The sequence below is a fragment of the Rhinoderma darwinii genome, chromosome 5 (assembly GCF_050947455.1).
Source record: "Rhinoderma darwinii isolate aRhiDar2 chromosome 5, aRhiDar2.hap1, whole genome shotgun sequence".
Lineage (NCBI taxonomy): Eukaryota > Metazoa > Chordata > Amphibia > Anura > Rhinodermatidae > Rhinoderma > Rhinoderma darwinii.
The window spans coordinates 278,867,583-278,883,938 of NC_134691.1; the positions used below are offsets into that span (position 1 = coordinate 278,867,583).

The 16,356-nt window shown below is 42.5% G+C and overlaps 1 protein-coding gene across 2 annotated transcripts in view; it reads left to right on the forward strand.

The window, feature by feature from the left end:
- Window positions 1–16,356, forward strand: part of TOP2B (DNA topoisomerase II beta) — a 94,354-nt gene that overhangs the window by 54,970 nt on the left and 23,028 nt on the right. For both annotated transcript variants that reach the window (XM_075827188.1, XM_075827186.1), the window contains exons 13-21: window positions 614–739; window positions 1,176–1,286; window positions 1,372–1,477; window positions 5,914–6,023; window positions 6,579–6,671; window positions 6,759–6,873; window positions 15,650–15,771; window positions 15,856–16,004; window positions 16,101–16,332. In XM_075827188.1, the coding sequence (XP_075683303.1) occupies window positions 614–739; window positions 1,176–1,286; window positions 1,372–1,477; window positions 5,914–6,023; window positions 6,579–6,671; window positions 6,759–6,873; window positions 15,650–15,771; window positions 15,856–16,004; window positions 16,101–16,332 (1,164 nt within the window). The remainder of the gene's footprint in view (window positions 1–613; window positions 740–1,175; window positions 1,287–1,371; window positions 1,478–5,913; window positions 6,024–6,578; window positions 6,672–6,758; window positions 6,874–15,649; window positions 15,772–15,855; window positions 16,005–16,100; window positions 16,333–16,356) is intronic.

Genomic DNA, 16,356 nt, shown 5'->3' on the forward strand with positions numbered 1-16,356 from the left:
ACATTTGAAGATCAAATCCGAACACAAAATCTGCTACAATAATATTGTTTAAGGAATTGGTGGAATCTCCAAATGATCTCTGCTCAGTTTTCTGTTTCTGGTTTTCAGAGATATCCGATTACCTACTAGTATTGTGCCAGTTTTAACAAAATTTGTGTTTTTTTTAGTTGCTAGATTAAAGGAATGCTCCAGTGCATTGTATTAAGCCACTGTTTTACAGCAGTATAGTACAACCCGTTAATTCTGCATTGTTAGCTGGTTAAATATTTAAAAATCACTTGCAGCGCTAAAGTTCTTCAGGAACAAGGCCCGAAATAATATGTGAACACACTATTTCCTAATATAATCAGAAAAGTTCCTACTTTTGTTCTCAATACTCCGTTTTCTGAGATTCTAGATTATTGGATGCTGGATAAAATGTATTTAGGTGTAATAAGTTTATTAATAAATTGGCTATTTCCATCAGTATTGTGGTAAATTATCAACGGATTGTAACCCTTCAACGTGACATCGTTTTGTATAATCCAGGCATAATGTTCTTCTAGTGTTAAAATATTTGAAAATGTTTCAGGAAGGAGTCTCTGTTATTGCCTCTCAATCTTTTTCTCATCAGATTATGGAGAATGCAGAAATCAACAATATTATTAAAATTGTTGGCTTGCAATACAAGAAGAGCTATGACGACCAAGAGTCCCTCAAGTCCTTGCGTTATGGAAAGATCATGATTATGACTGATCAGGTAGTTTGTCAACCTTTTCTAACTAACGGATTAGTTCTACTCTTTTACACACATCTGCTGTACATTGTACCCAATACATTTGAGACTCTGCTCATTCACGGTGTGGTAGTGTTAGAGGCTTTTTACATGGTTTCTAATAAGTGGTTTTCTATGACGTCTGTTAATAATATAGCAAGTAAACCAGATCAGCTAGAGACTGGGAGACTGTGGTATACTACGGTCTGAAAAATAAATACTGCAGATGAATAATTCAGTCTGGCGTGTATTATCGCATAGGATATGGAATGGCGGTGTGTGAAATTTCCTGCATGTCTTGAAGGTAAACAATAGCAGTCTGCTTGTTTTTCATGGTAATAACCCTGCAACTATGTTGGTGACTGACTTAGTTGTGTTTATTCATTCTGGTTCTTGGATCGCCTTTCTTTCCTTTTAACAGGATCAAGATGGCTCTCACATTAAAGGTCTGTTGATTAATTTCTTTCATCACAACTGGCCGTCCCTGCTGAAACACAATTTTTTAGAGGAATTTATTACCCCAATTGTTAAGGTATGTAGTAAACCTCCCTTCCATCTTAGTAGTGCGCTTTCTTGCGGGGAAACATTTTAATTAGTGAATGTCTTTCTTTTTCAAGGCAATTAAAAGTAAGCAGGAGTTGTCGTTCTACAGTATTCCGGAGTTTGATGAATGGAAAAAACAAATCGAAAACCAGAAACTGTGGAAGATCAAGTACTACAAAGGTGTGTACACATTTCTAAAGCCGTAACAAACTAAAAAATACAAAAAAAATCTCTAATACAGAAACTGTGTGGTGGTTTTTTTTTCCCCATTTTTTTTTTCTCTAGTACAATATTTAGTGATGGCAAATATATAAAGGGTATCATCACTGGTTACAGTATCACTGCCTATATGAACGATTAAAATGCGATTTTTATTGTAGAAAACCTTACTAAAATTGGGCTAAATAGCCAAATGTACTATGAAGGCGTAAGCACGGTAGACCAAACAGATGGAGGAGCGATTAAGGATACTGTTGTTAGCACCACATGCTGCCAAACAACAATTCCCCCTATCTGTATTATGATATAACACCTGGTCGATCCATGCCACTAACACGTGTCCCTACGTGTTTCCGCACCGCTATTGTTCACGGTGCTTCATCAGGGGTCACACTGATGTGATTTCAACACATCTATATATGTTTGATTATATGGCCGGGAGACACCTATTGCGTGTCTCATACCATTCACCCGGCTCGTGCATGACACTAGTCAGCTGGTCGAACACGAGCCGAGTGAGATGCCGGACATATGTAGTACTGGCCCCTCCCTCCCCGGAGTGACGAGGCGGCCAGGCAGCCAATCCGTGTGAAGCCACGCACATGACGCGGCCTGGACAGGGCCGGCCTCCGGGCACTCGCTGTCACTGCAGGGGGGAGGAACAAGAGCGTCCCTAGTAACCAGGGATCACCAGGCGGCCTGTCCCACTGGCCTGAAATAAACAGCTAGGAAGAGGATCCCAAACAGGGACACAGCGATCGTGAGCCCAAACACAGTGGCATACTCGATCGCTGTGTGTGTCGTCCTATAATGGGAGACACAGCGATCCCGGAACCAGTGGAATTAGTGCACTCGATAGCCATGTTTATCTCCAAGGGGAAGGATGTTATTTTGCCTGTCGCTAGATATGATTAGGGGGACCACTCAAGGCCTTCTCTGGCGACACAGGTCACCACAGATGGTTTCACAAAGGGAGGTGGGAGAAAGGTCCATATATTGAGCTGATATATGGGCAAAAATGCAAAACAGGGATAACTAACAAAGTGTAGCAACATAGTTCACCCAGGTGACATGCGACCCATTCAGAGGAAACAATTGAACGATATCTGTTCGTTGAGACCCGCCGGTTTCATGGTATGCATGCGGAAAATCCATTGGGCCTCTTTTTGCAGAATCCTTTTGTCCCAATTGCCCCCCCCTGGCAGATGGCCTAATGTGCTCAATCCCCTGGAATTTGATGACGTGGGTGTCACCGCCATGTTTTTCCCAAACGTGTCGGGCCACCGAAGTGTCCATATTGCGACGAATGTCGCCTATATGGTCCCTTATTCGTCTCCTAAATTCTCTAATTGTCTTGCCGACATATTGGAGTCCGCAGACACAGGAGATCAGGTAGACGATGCCCTTCGTTTTGCAATTTATAAAGGATCTGTTTTCATAAGTCCGACCAGTCGCATGGCTGTTGAAATTCTTGCTACAAGATATAGATTCGCAAGCTTTGCAGGACCCACATCTAAATGTACCCTTAATGTTATGTGTAAGCCATGTTGTAGGGCGAATGGACAGCATATGACTATGAACTACACGATCCCTAATATTCCTACCCCTCCTATAGGTGACTGATGGTCTGTTGCTTACAAGGTCACCTACATCTGGGTCTGTCCTAAGGATCCCCCAATAGGTCTGAAGGATCCTGATAACTTCATGATTCGATGAATCGTACGTGCCTATAATACGCATTTGGTCATTGGTCGTACGTTTTTTGGGATTTGGGAGTTCACTCCTATTGCAATGAAATGCATTGCGATAGGCCGATCCACGGATATCACGGGGATAACCCCTCCGGCGAAATCTATTCTGTAGGTCAGAGGCAGCTAATTTGAAGTCAGTCATGGTGGAACAGTTCCTACGTGCCCTCAGGTATTGACCTTTGGGTATGCCCTTTCTCAAAGGTGTGGGATGCCAACTCTCCCATCGAAGGAGACTGTTCGTTGCTGTCTCCTTCCTGAAGATTTTGGTTTGTATATATCCCTGTTCGGTATTGATATCCAAAAAGGTCATTTTACTCTCATGGATAACAGATGTAAAAAAGATTCACTGAACTCCTCTTTAGTTCCAGACCACAAAATCATGATGTCATCAATAAATCTTAGCCAGAGGATGATCATAGATGTCCATCGATCCATCTCCTCCCCAAACACAATCATTTTCTCCCACCAGCCCAGATATAAGTTGGCATAGGAGGGTGCACAGGGGGTCCCCATCGCTACCCCCCTTAGTTGGTGGAAGAATTTGCCATCGAACAGAAAGAAGTTTTGCTCGAGAACAAAACGAAGGAGGCTAACCACAAACTCATTGTGGGCCTGGAAATGTGTTCCCCTTTCCTTCAAAAAATCCTCTACAGCTCTACATCCCGTGGCATGGGGTATAGAGCTGTAGAGGGCCTCCACATCCAGTGAAGCCAGATGTACACCAGGGTCACATTTGATGCCCTCTAGGCGTCTGAGTACATCCATTGTATCGCGGACGTACGATGGGAGGGCCAATACAAATGGACTCAGGATCCGATCAATATAGAGACTAGCATTCTGAGTCAGGTTATCAACCCCAGAGACAATGGGGCGACCCTTAAGAGGAGATGTGCCCTTGTGTACCTTGGGCAGGCTGTAAAAGGTGGCATATTGTGGATGATCGGTCAAGATAAAGCGTTGTTCATTAGTGCTCACCAAATTGAGAGATCGGCCTTGATTTACCAATCTTTTTAGTTGGTTTGCAAAAATTGGCATAGGATCACTTGATAAAATTCTATAACATGCTGTGTCACTTAATACGGTGGCACATATCACTGTAATGATTGCGATCCATCACCACAATATTGCCACCTTTATCTGATGGTTTAATGACAATGCTGTCATCCTGCTCAAGGGCCTGTAAGCCTGCCATCTCATCTCTAGAGGTATTTAATTTGATAGTATTAGAAGAATCTATTTTCCTGAGCTGGTCCACCACTACCTCCAGAAATACATCCATTTGGGTATTATCATTAATAGGAGCATTTCTGGTGGAAGGCTGCCTCAAATCTGTGAAGGGACCATCACCCACATTTCTCTGACCTTCTTCCAATAATTGAGTATTCTGAAATGTGGCATATCCTCCTCAGAAATCCCCAGTTCAAGGCATTCACGCCTATCGTGGGTTTTGAAAAATTTCTTCCATTTCAATTTGCGCACGAATAGATTCAAATCCTTGACGCACATAAAGAGGTTGAATCTATTCGTGGGCACAAATGATAAACCTTTCTTCAGAACGCTAGTCTCCTCGGTCGTTAGGATACGCGATGAGAGGTTGATGATCTGCAAATCATCCTCATAGTTCCCAGACACTACATCTCTCTCCTGTCTCTTAGTAGATATTCCGAGATGGGGTGGTTTCGTGATAAAAAAACGTCCCTATTGGGACCCTTTCCTCTACCTCTGCCCCTTTGGTAATTACGAGTTGTGTTCTTCCCAAGTGTTGACTTCCCCTGGCTCTCCTACTGGGATTTCGGGCAGTATCGGAATCTGATTGATCTTGCTCTGAGGAGGACTGTTCGGTCTCAATCTCAAACCCCCCCCCCATATTTTTGACACTGTAATCAAAGATTTTTCCTTCTTTAAAATCAGCGGTATCTCGGACATATTGGAAATGCTTTCTCTCCTTTATATGTCCGGTAAATTTTTCCCTACCCTGTTGGAGTGCTATCTCTTTTCTCTCATAATCTGAATTGTTTGAAAATCTCCTAACTGATTCAATGCCCTCTTTCAATTCCGCTGTACTGCGTGCCAACAATATTTTTTCCTCCTCCAGTAAGATCCCCATGAACCTGAGGGACGAGTCAATGGACTCCTTCTCCCATTTGCGGAGGAGATCAGGAGACCTGACTCGTGCAGCAGGAATGAGGGCAAGTTAAATGGTTACAAGTTAAATTATAGTTGCTTTATTCCATGGCTTTGAAAGCATAAGTAGTGACATTTTGTTCAGGCTGTAAGACACACACAGGGCTATAGAACGTACCCCAAATACGGAAAAGGAGATTTCTGACTAATTTAGACTTCCTGGTGGTCTAGGGTAGTGCAGAAGTTAAAAGGAGTTGTTCAGCCATTTTTTATTGATGGCCTATCCTTAGGATAGGCCATCAATATCAGATCGGCACCCCGCCGATCAGTTTACAGGCACAGCGCTGTGCACGTCCGACACGGCTGTGACTGGGAATGCAGTTCCGGCCCCATTCAGTTTGAATCCCTGTATCTGCTAATGATGATTGGGATAAAATTAAGAGATGATTCACATGGAAATACTGTTTCGTGTGTAATGTTTTCAAAAAGAAACAAATGTAAAGAATATTCTTTATTATTCAGGTTTGGGTACAAGTACTGCAAAGGAGGCCAAAGAGTATTTTGCAGACATGGACCGGCATCGAATTATTTTCCGATATGCTGGCCCAGAGGACGATGCTGCCATTACTCTGGTAAGAACCATTTGATGATGAATTTTTGCTACTGTGCATTTGTTAGTAGTATATATACAATTGTCCGTTTTGATGATTGGGTATTATATGTTCTGTATGAACAATTGCTGCTTTTAGTACGGTTTGATGACGTGTTCATCGTTTTCCTACTTCTGTGCTTTACACCAAAGTGTTAAAAGTACAAAGCACATAATTCGGAATACAAAGCAATATTGTGCCCTTTTTGCACCCACTATTTGCAAAAAGGCTTAATTTTGGAATGAGGTAAACACTGTGGCAAAAGACTGCTTGCTTTAGTCACAATGCCCACTCACATAGGGTCACTTGTGCAAGAAACACATTTTCATCAAAAACTAGTCTTCAGCATCATCCACATGGCTGGTAAGTTTCTTACCATGTTCTTTATAGTGACATGACAAATAGTGAGTTTCCTTTTTGGGTTTTATTACACATGTGTAGACCACATTCGCTTGTTACTTTTTCTGTGTTTAATTTTTCCCGCTCACATATTTCACAAAATGTGTTTTATTCTGTTATATTACCTGAACCCTACAGGCATTCAGCAAAAAAAAAATTGATGACAGAAAAGAATGGCTCACAAATTTCATGGAGGACAGACGGCAGCGGCGATTGCATGGCCTGCCAGAGGTAGTGTATAAAGGAGAAGAATTAAATAGGGGACTGTAAAAGTCCTTGCTTTAATTTCTCATTAAATACTTTTATTGTCTTTTCCAGCAATTTTTATATGGTACAGCCACAAAGCACTTAAGTTTCAATGACTTCATTAACAAGGAGCTGATATTGTTCTCTAACTCTGACAATGAAAGGTCAATTCCTTCTCTGGTTGATGGTAAGTATAAGACTTGGACGAAAACTTTCTTTGTCTAAACTGAAGTGTTTTGAATAAATGAATAAAATGTTGTTTTATTAATTGCATATAATTCAGCTGTTACATATTTGAAATATTGTGCCCATATTGGGAGCAGTTTAATGGCCCTTTTAACGTGGACTGAATTATTGTATTTCTCCAGTCATCCTCCATGACCGTACCACAGAAGATTGACTCCACGTCCTAACAGGGATAGGTTAAAAGCCCCTCCCCACTCTGACTCCACAGGTGTATTCCCGTCTCTATTGGGGGCAATACAGAAAGGTTGTCAGCAGGGCTCTGTGACCGGTAACAGGGCCTTGCCTTCAAACTTATTTTTACTTACTGGGCAGCGGAGGTTGATCAGGGCTTCCCTTTCTCCTCAGAGTGCTGCTAGAAAGTCTACGAAGAGGCTGAGGTGTGCTGCGGGCCTTCTCCAGTAGCTTCGTAGCCGCGGCATACTTCCGGTAGACTCTGCGGTTTTCTTCCTGCGTTCCGTATTGCCATGGCTTATTTCAATTATCATGGGGGGATTTTGTGATCTTCCCGCGGCACCATGGACATCCGGCTCGTCCGGCAGCCTGTGTAAACTTGCTGGTGTACTCTGAGAAAATAAGAGGCCTTCTTCCAGTGGAGCTAGGACATTTGCTTCAGATGCAGACAACTCCTTAATCCCTTTTCTTGGACAGGGATCATTCTCTCCGATTGGACAAGTAAGCCACGTAATCCCAACGGCTGAAGTTACTTCCTCCTTTTTAACTATCCATGAAGCAGAAGTTGCCACTGAGTCTACAGAGCGCAATGCGAATCCCAGCCCAGTAAATTTTTATTAGGGTGACAAGTATGCCCCTAGAAGTCTTAGGAGACAGGTTCATATGTGCCATCTGTGCGAAGTAGTTAGTTGCTAAACATAAGAAACCCATCTGTCAAACTTGTAGAAGATTCTTCAAGGAGAACAACCCTCTATAAGTGACAAACTGATGGCGTGTCAAGAAATTCAGTCTTCATTGACCTCCTTTTTCCAAAGCTAAATCCCCCACGGTATCTACTCCTTTTACGAAGAACAGAAAAGTTGTATTAGAGGAAAATTCTGACTCGGATTCCAATAGTTACCAATTTTCCATTGCAGAAGAAAAACCGGAAGCGGGTGAAGTTTCATCAATGGCAGTAGAAAAAGACAACAGGAAATAATGTTTCCTCTGAATGTATGGATGTTATTGCAGACTATAAGAAGCACCATTAATTTACCTTTTATGAAGTCAAGATTAAATTTTGTTAAGAAATTCTGAAATTAGATGCTAAAGGGGCAAGAAAACGAATCTCCCCTTTATTCTTTACCGCTTAAAGATCCTATGGATCGGAGAGTGGATAGTTTACATAAGGCCTCATGCACACGACCGTATTTTTTCCCACCCGTAAATACTGGCGTAAATACGGGTCCGGTGTCACACGTATTCCACCCGTTTTGCACCAGTATTTACGAACCCGTGCCCGTAAATATGGGTCCGGTGTCACACGTATTCCACCCGTATTTACGAGCATGTTTTTGGCGGCAAAATAGCACTGCACTAATCGGCAGCCCCTTCTCTCTATCAGTGCAGAATAGAGAGAAGGGACAGCCTTTTCTGTAATAAAAGTTAAAGAAATTCATACTTACCCGGCCGTTGTCTTGGTGACGCGTCCCTCTCTTCACATCCAGCCCGACATCCCTGGATGACACAGCAGTCCATGTGACCGCTGCAGCCTGTGATTGACCTGTGATTGGCTGCAGCGGTCACATGGCCTGAAAAGTCATCCAGGACGTCGGGCCGGATGTCGAGAGGGACGCGTCACCAAGGCAACGGGCGGGAGACCGGACTGGAGGAAGCAGGAAGTTGTCGGTAAGTATGAACGTCTTTTATTTTTATTTTTTACAGGTTTATACTGATCGGTAGTCACTGTCCAGGGTGCTGAAAGAGTTACTGCCGATCAGTTAACTCTTTCAGCTCCCTGGACAGTGACTATTTACTGACGTCGCTTAGCAACGCTGCCGTAATGACGGGTGCACACATGTAGCCACCCGTTATTACGAGAGCTCCATAGACTTCTATGGACTGTCCGTGCCGTTATTACGGCCTGAAATAGGACATGTTCTATCTTTTTCAACGGCACGGGCACCTTCCCGTGAGAAAACGGAAAGGCACCCGTCGCCAATAGAAGTCTATGAGCCCGTTATTACGGGTCGTGATTACGACCCGTAATAACGGGAGTTTTTACGGTCGTGTGCATGAGGCCTAAGAAATCCAGAGAAACTTCCTCAGCCCTTCTAAATACAAATGTAGACTCTACCTGTGTGACAAGATCTATGTTTTTGTGGGTTGAGCAAGCCATTTGAGAGATCAAGCCTCGAGAAGAAATTATATCCTATCTCCCTCTTCTACAGCAAGCTACAGGACCCCTGGCTGATGCCTCAGCAGAATCTTTCCAAGTTGCAGACTGTGTCGTGGTCCTTTTCAATACTGCGAGAAGAGCCCTTAGACTTAAGATGTGGTCTGGAAATAGGAGTCCCAAAATCAAAACTATACCATCTAATTTGAAGGCGACAAGGTGGGAGTAAGGATCTTGGGTTTTCACAAGGAGGGGGAAAACACTTCAAACACGTGTATTCTAAGAGCAAGACTGGAATAAAATAGAATTTTCTTCTTACCCTCCTCTAGTATGTCACAAACCTTTATACCCCTATTCTCCAAAAGGAACTACAGTTGAAGTTGTACGTTTACATGCACCTTAGCCACATTCATATAAAACATTTTTTACAATTCCTTACCTTTAATCCTTGTACACATTTTCTCTCTTAGGTCAGTTACGAGCACTATCATATTTCGAGGATGTGAAATAATGCTAGAGACCATGATCTATTTCAGTTTTTATTTTATTTTTTTATCAATTCCCAGTGACTCATACATACACCAAGTTGTCTGTGCTTTTTTTTTAAAGGGGTTGTCCCAGATTCAAAAATGAATGCCTAATTTTTTGATTGCTGGGGACCCCACCCCTGGTAGTCCCACCGACCATGAGAACAGGGTTCCCGAACCCCCTGATCTCACTGCACCCCAACAGTAAGGAGGAGCTTAAATGGAGCGGCGGGCGAGCATGCGCCTCAGTCAATGTCTGAGAATTATGGAAACAGCCTAGCGCTGTACTCTGCTTTTTTCCGTCGTTCCCATTGACGTTGAATGGAGCGGTAGCACGCGTGCTCGACCGCCACTCCAAGCAATGTCGTCTTTACTGCGGTCAAGATGTGAGGAGGGACAAGTGGTTCGGGACACCTGTTCTCATGATCGGTGGGGCCCGAAGCGATCAGAAAATTATTACCTATCCTATGTATAGGTGATAATTTTTTTTTTAATACTGGGACAACCCCTTTTAAATAGCTAGGAAAATTCCAGGAAACGGTCATGGCTTTAAAAGCTTCTGATAACTTAAATTATGCTAATTAGCCTAATTGGAGGTTTACTTGTGGCAGTAGTTTAAGGCCTACTTGCCTCTTTGCCTTGACATCATGGGAAAATTATAATAAATTCACTAAGACATCAAAAAAAGAATTGTGGACCTCCACAAGTCTGTTACATACTTGGGATCAATTTCCAAATGCCTTGCAGTACTATGTTCATCTGTTCAAATAATAATATGCAAGCTTAAACGCCATGGAACCAGATGAACATCATACCGTTCAGGAACGCAACTGTTCTGTCTCCTGGAGATTAATGCAATTCGGTGCGAAAAATACAAACCTATGCAAGAACAGCAAACGACCTTGTGAAGGTGCTGGAGGAAACCGGTACAGAAGTATCAATATCAACAGTAAAACATATCCTATATCGACGTCACCTGAAAGACAGCTCCGTAAGAAAGAAGCAACCGTTCTAAAATTGCCATAAAAGTTTGCAACTGCACTTGGGGACAAAAGATTTAACTTTTTGTGGAAATGTTCTCTGGTTTAATAATACAAAAACGAAACGGTTTGACCGTAATGACAATCATTCTGTATGGAGGAAAAAGGTGGAGGCTTGCAAGCCAAAACACCGTCCCAACCGTGAAGCACAAGAGTGGCAGCGTCATGCTGTGTGGGTGCTTTTGTGCAGGATGGACTTGCGCACTTCACAATAGAAAGTAAGTGGAATGATGGTGGTGCATGGGCAGTACCACTCCATTCATATGGGACGCAGTGGGACAGCTAGGTGAGCCCGTTGTTGGGATTGGTGGGGGTCCCAGCGGTCAGACCCCCACTGATCAGATATTTATCACCTATCCTGTGGATAGGTGATAAATATTGATTATGGGAAAACCCCTTTAAAGCTTGGGTGCAAAAGGGTCTTCCAAAAGGACATAACCAAAATGGCTTAAAGACAACAAAGTGAAAGGTAATGGAGTGGCCATCACAAAGCCCTGATCTCAATCCCATAGATAATTTATGTGGAGAACTGCAAAAGCAAACTCCACTACACCAGTTCTGTCAGTAGGAATGAGCCAAAATGGGCACCTTTATGGCCCAGAAGAAGTTAGTTTGGTCTTCTAAATAACCTAAAACTGCACGATCCTCTACTTCTACCGATTTTTCTCAAGACCTACTACATCAGGGTTCCGTTTGTTATCCAAGCCCTCAAAATCTTCACCTTGTAGTATGGTTTCTCAAACGTCCATCCTGAAGGCAAGAGGTCTCTCTGATGCAATTATCCAGACACTCCAATGTTACAAATACTATATGCTCCAGAATATGGAAGACTTTTGTTTCATGGTATAATCTTAATCCTCCTGAGCCCCTTCTTCCTGACCTATCAAAAATGTTAGGCTTTCTACTAGCGGGTTTGCAGAAAAGACAGACACCCCAAGTAGATTAAAAGTACAAATCTCAGCATTAAGTTCCCCCTTTGACCAAGACTGGGTAAACCACAGGTGGATCAAGCCCTTCACGAATGCAGCAAGCAGACTTTCTCCTAAAGTATCAAATTTTCTTCCTTCCTGGAATCTCAACATTGCTCTTAAAGAGACTCTGTCACCACATTATAAGTGTCCTGTCTCCTATATAAGGAGATGGGCGCTGTAATGTAGGTGACAGTAATGCTTTTTATTTAAAAAAACGATCTTTTTTCACAAAGTTAGGAGCGATTTAAGTTTATGCTAATGAGCTTTCTTAATGCCCAAGTGGGCGTACTTTTACTTTCGACCAAGTGGGCGTTGTACAGAGGAGTGTATGACGCTGACCAATCGGCATCATGCACTCCTCTCCATTCATTTACACTGCACTAGCGATATAGATATCACTATGTGCAGCTACATACACAAGCCCTAACATTACTACAGTGTCCTGATAATGAATACACATGAAATCCAGCCTGGACGTCATGTGTACTCAGAATCCTGACACTTCTGAATCTTTTTTTTGTGAGATTCCGGCAAGTGAAACCAAATCTCGTTTAGCTCCGAGATCTCTCGAGATTTCGTATCCGTTGCTGGAATCTCACAAAAAAGATTCAGAAGTGTCAGGATTCTGAGTACACATGACGTCCAGGCTGGATTTCATTTGTATTCATTATCAGGACACTGTAGTAATGTTAGGGTTTGTGTATGAGGCTGCACATAGCGATATATCTATATTGCTAGTGCAGTGTAAATGAATGGAGAGGAGTGCATGATGCCGATTGGTCAGCGTCATGCACTCCTCTGTACAACGCCCACTTGGTCGAAAGTAAAAGTACGCCCACTTGGGCATTAAGAAAGCTCATTAGCATAAACTTAAATCGCTCCTAACTTTGTGAAAAAAGATCGTTTTTTTAAATAAAAAGCATTACTGTCACCTACATTACAGCGCCGATCTCCTTATGTAGGAGATAGGACACTTATAATGTGGTGACAGAGCCTCTTTAAAGGTCTTTCATGCCTGTTTGAACCTTTTGTGTGGCTCTGACATCAATAGATTGTGTTGAAAAAAAGTCTGTCTTGTTGCAATCACGTCAGCTAGAAGGGTTGGTGAGATCCACGAGAGGGTTAGATGATAGAATCATGTTTTAACTGGATCCATCTTTCTCACTCAATGTGGTCTCCGAATTCCACATGTCCCAAGACATATTACCTTTATTTTGCCAAAATTCAAACCAACGGTAGAAGAATTTTATGTGCTGGATGTCCACAAATCAGTCCTGTAGAACCTGCAGTGAAGATCACTATCTCTTTGTTCAATTTATGGGTGTAAAAGGACAGAATAAATAAGTTTTCCAATTTGATTAAGAAAACAGTTTGTGAAACATACTCAATCCCGGGATTATTTCCTTACGGAGAAATTTAGAGACCATTCCACCAGAGCCATGTCGGTCACCTGGGCTAAAAGTGCTAATGCACTACTATTGAGCAGATTTGCAGAGCTGCTACCTGGTCTACTCAGCAGAACATCTCGGTGAAAGATCTCCCCTTTGGGCGAAAAGTACCTCGTGCTGTTGTCCCTCCCTAAAGGGTGTTATTTGGTACTCCCCTGTGGTGCTGTCATGGAGGATGACTGAAGAAAATAGAATTAGTTCTTACTGGTAATTCGGTTTCTAGGATTCCTCCATGACAGGACGATTATTTCCCTCCCTGTTCTTATTTTACTTCTGGTGTATTTAATGATTAATAGTTATTTGTAGAACACTGATGGAGTCCGGATGGGGAGGGGCTTTTAACCTCTGTTTCCTGTCCTTATTAGTGCGTCGAGTCGTCCTCCTGTGGTGCGGCCATGGAGGGTTTCTAGAAATTGAATTACCGGTAAGAACGAATTCTATATATTTTTTTTGGTGCATTTTATATATTTACAGTCCAAAGGCATACAGTGGTTAGAGGAGCTGTACCAGGCCTAGATGCAGGATAGTTAACCCCTTAATGACCGCCGATACGTCTTTTTACGGCTGTCATTAGTGGGCTTTATTCTAGAGCGCCGCTATTCTACGTCGCTGCTGTAGAATAAAGTAAACAGAGCAGGGAGCCGTGAAATCTCCCTGCTCTCAGCTGCCAGAGGCAGCTGAGGGCTGGGGGCGTCCCTGCTCTGCTGGGTGAGATCGATATTAGTATCGATCTCACCCGTTTAACCCTTCTGATGCGGTGCACAATAGCGAGCACCGCATCTGAATTGTTTTGGAGAGAGGGAGGGAGCTCCCTCTCATCTCACTGACACCCGGCGATAAAATCGCCGAGTGTCTGTGTCTTCTATGGCAGCCGGGGGTCTAATAAAGCCCCCCAGGTCTGCCTGGAGCGAATGCCTGCTAGATCATGCCGCAGGCATGACCTAGCAGATGCCTGTCCGTTTTAAACGGACAGGCAGTAATACACTGCAATACAAAAGTATTGCAGTGTATTATAATAGCGATCGGAGGATAGTGAAGTCCCCTAGTGGGACTAGTAAAAAAGTAAAAAAAGTTTAATAAAGTTAATTTAAAAAAAAAGTGAAAAAAAAAAAATGAAAAACCCAGCTTTTCCCCTTACAAAATGCTTTACTATTAAAAAAAAATACAATAAAGCAAAAAAGTTACACATATTTGGTATCGCCGCATCCGTAACGACCCCGACTATAAAGCTGTTACATTATTTAACCCGCACTGTGAACGCCGTAAAAAATAAAATAAAAAACAATGGAAAAATTGCTGTTTTCTGTTAATCCTGACTTTAAAAAAATGTGATAAAAAGTGATCAAAAAGTCGCATCTACTCTCAAATGGTACCAATAAAAACTGCAAGTCGTCCCGCAAAAAACAAGACCTTATACAGCCATGCCGACGCAAAAATAAAAAAGTTACAGCTCTTTGAATGTGACAATGTAAAAATGTAAAAAATGGCTTGGACATTAGGGCCCAGAATGCAAGCAGGGGGAAGGGGTTAAACTCCGGGGATGTGCGCTGGGAATGTTCTTTTTAGTGGAGTAATAAAGGAATGGGCAGTTATTTGCTGCGTGACTGCAAGGCCCTGATAGGGGCAATAAAGGAAGAGGCTATGAGTTTCTGGGTTCTTTGTACAGAACCTACGATTTTATCTGCTCATTGAAGGGTCAGATTTTACATGCTACCCAACACTAGTCTGTATTTAGGACTGATTCTTTTTCAGGATTTTCCGGACTCACAGAGATTTACAATAGGTAGCAGTGATGTATTGGCATATTAACGGATAGTATAGCCATGACACATATAGTAGGAACCTATTTTTTTTTTTTTTTTCAGCCTTCTAATCTGTGTGTCTAATAGCGGGAACATTTTTGCTTTCCACTTTTTTTAATTTAAGGCCCTATTACACCGGCCGATAATCTGGTCAGTTGCAGTGAGCGCCAATCAACGAGACCTCGTTGATCGGCTCTCATTTGCTCCTGTCACACGGAGCTATGGATGGGGACGAGCGGACGTTACTCCGATAGCTCGTCCCCACCCATTATCATGTCGGCAGCGCGTCTCCCTGTTTACACTGAGAGATGTGCTGCCGACAACGATAATCTTAACGTTTTTTTAAAACTACAACCAGCAGATGATCGAGCATTTGCTCGTAAATCTGCTGATCGCTGCCCTGTCTAGACAGGGCAATTATCTGCAACGAGCGTTCTATGAACTCTTGTCTGCACTATAATCGCCCAGTGTAAAACCCCCTCTATTCCCTTCTGTCAGGTGCAATAGTCACCGGTTTATCGTTTCTTTGGTAAATGAGTCATTACACAATCTACTTTGCATTTACTCAGTAAACCATTTTATTTATTTTTTTCAATTGACTAGGCCTTAAACCTGGACAAAGAAAAGTGTTGTTTACATGTTTTAAAAGAAATGATAAGCGTGAAGTCAAAGTTGCCCAGCTAGCTGGTTCTGTTGCTGAAATGTCTGCTTATCATCATGGGGAGGTAAGTGCCATATATCATTTTGACATAGTGCGCTGACTCCAATTCTGAAATATCCCTGGGTTATAACTTTTTTCCTTTTTATAGCAAGCCCTGATGATGACCATTGTGAATCTAGCACAGAATTTTGTAGGAAGTAACAATGTGAGCGTACTGCAGCCCATTGGTCAGTTTGGCACAAGGTTGCATGGTGGCAAAGATGCTGCCAGCCCTCGTTATATTTTCACCATGTTAAGGTGAGTTACAATTTGCTAATCTAAATAACTTCTGTATTATTGTGAGCTTTCAGACTCCAGATACAAGTGTGTAACCTCTGCTTCATCACTCTGTAGCCCACTGGCGCGACTACTATTTCCAAATGTGGATGACAGTCTTCTTAAGTTCCTATATGATGACAACCAGAGAGTGGAGCCAGAGTGGTACATGCCTATTATTCCTATAGTTTTGGTGAATGGTGCTGAGGGTATTGGCACTGGATGGGCATGCAAACTACCAAATTATGACACAAGAGAAATTGTGAACAATGTCAAGAGAATGTTAGATGGCTTAGATCCATTCCCCATGGTAAGTATGTACACTTCAATTTCA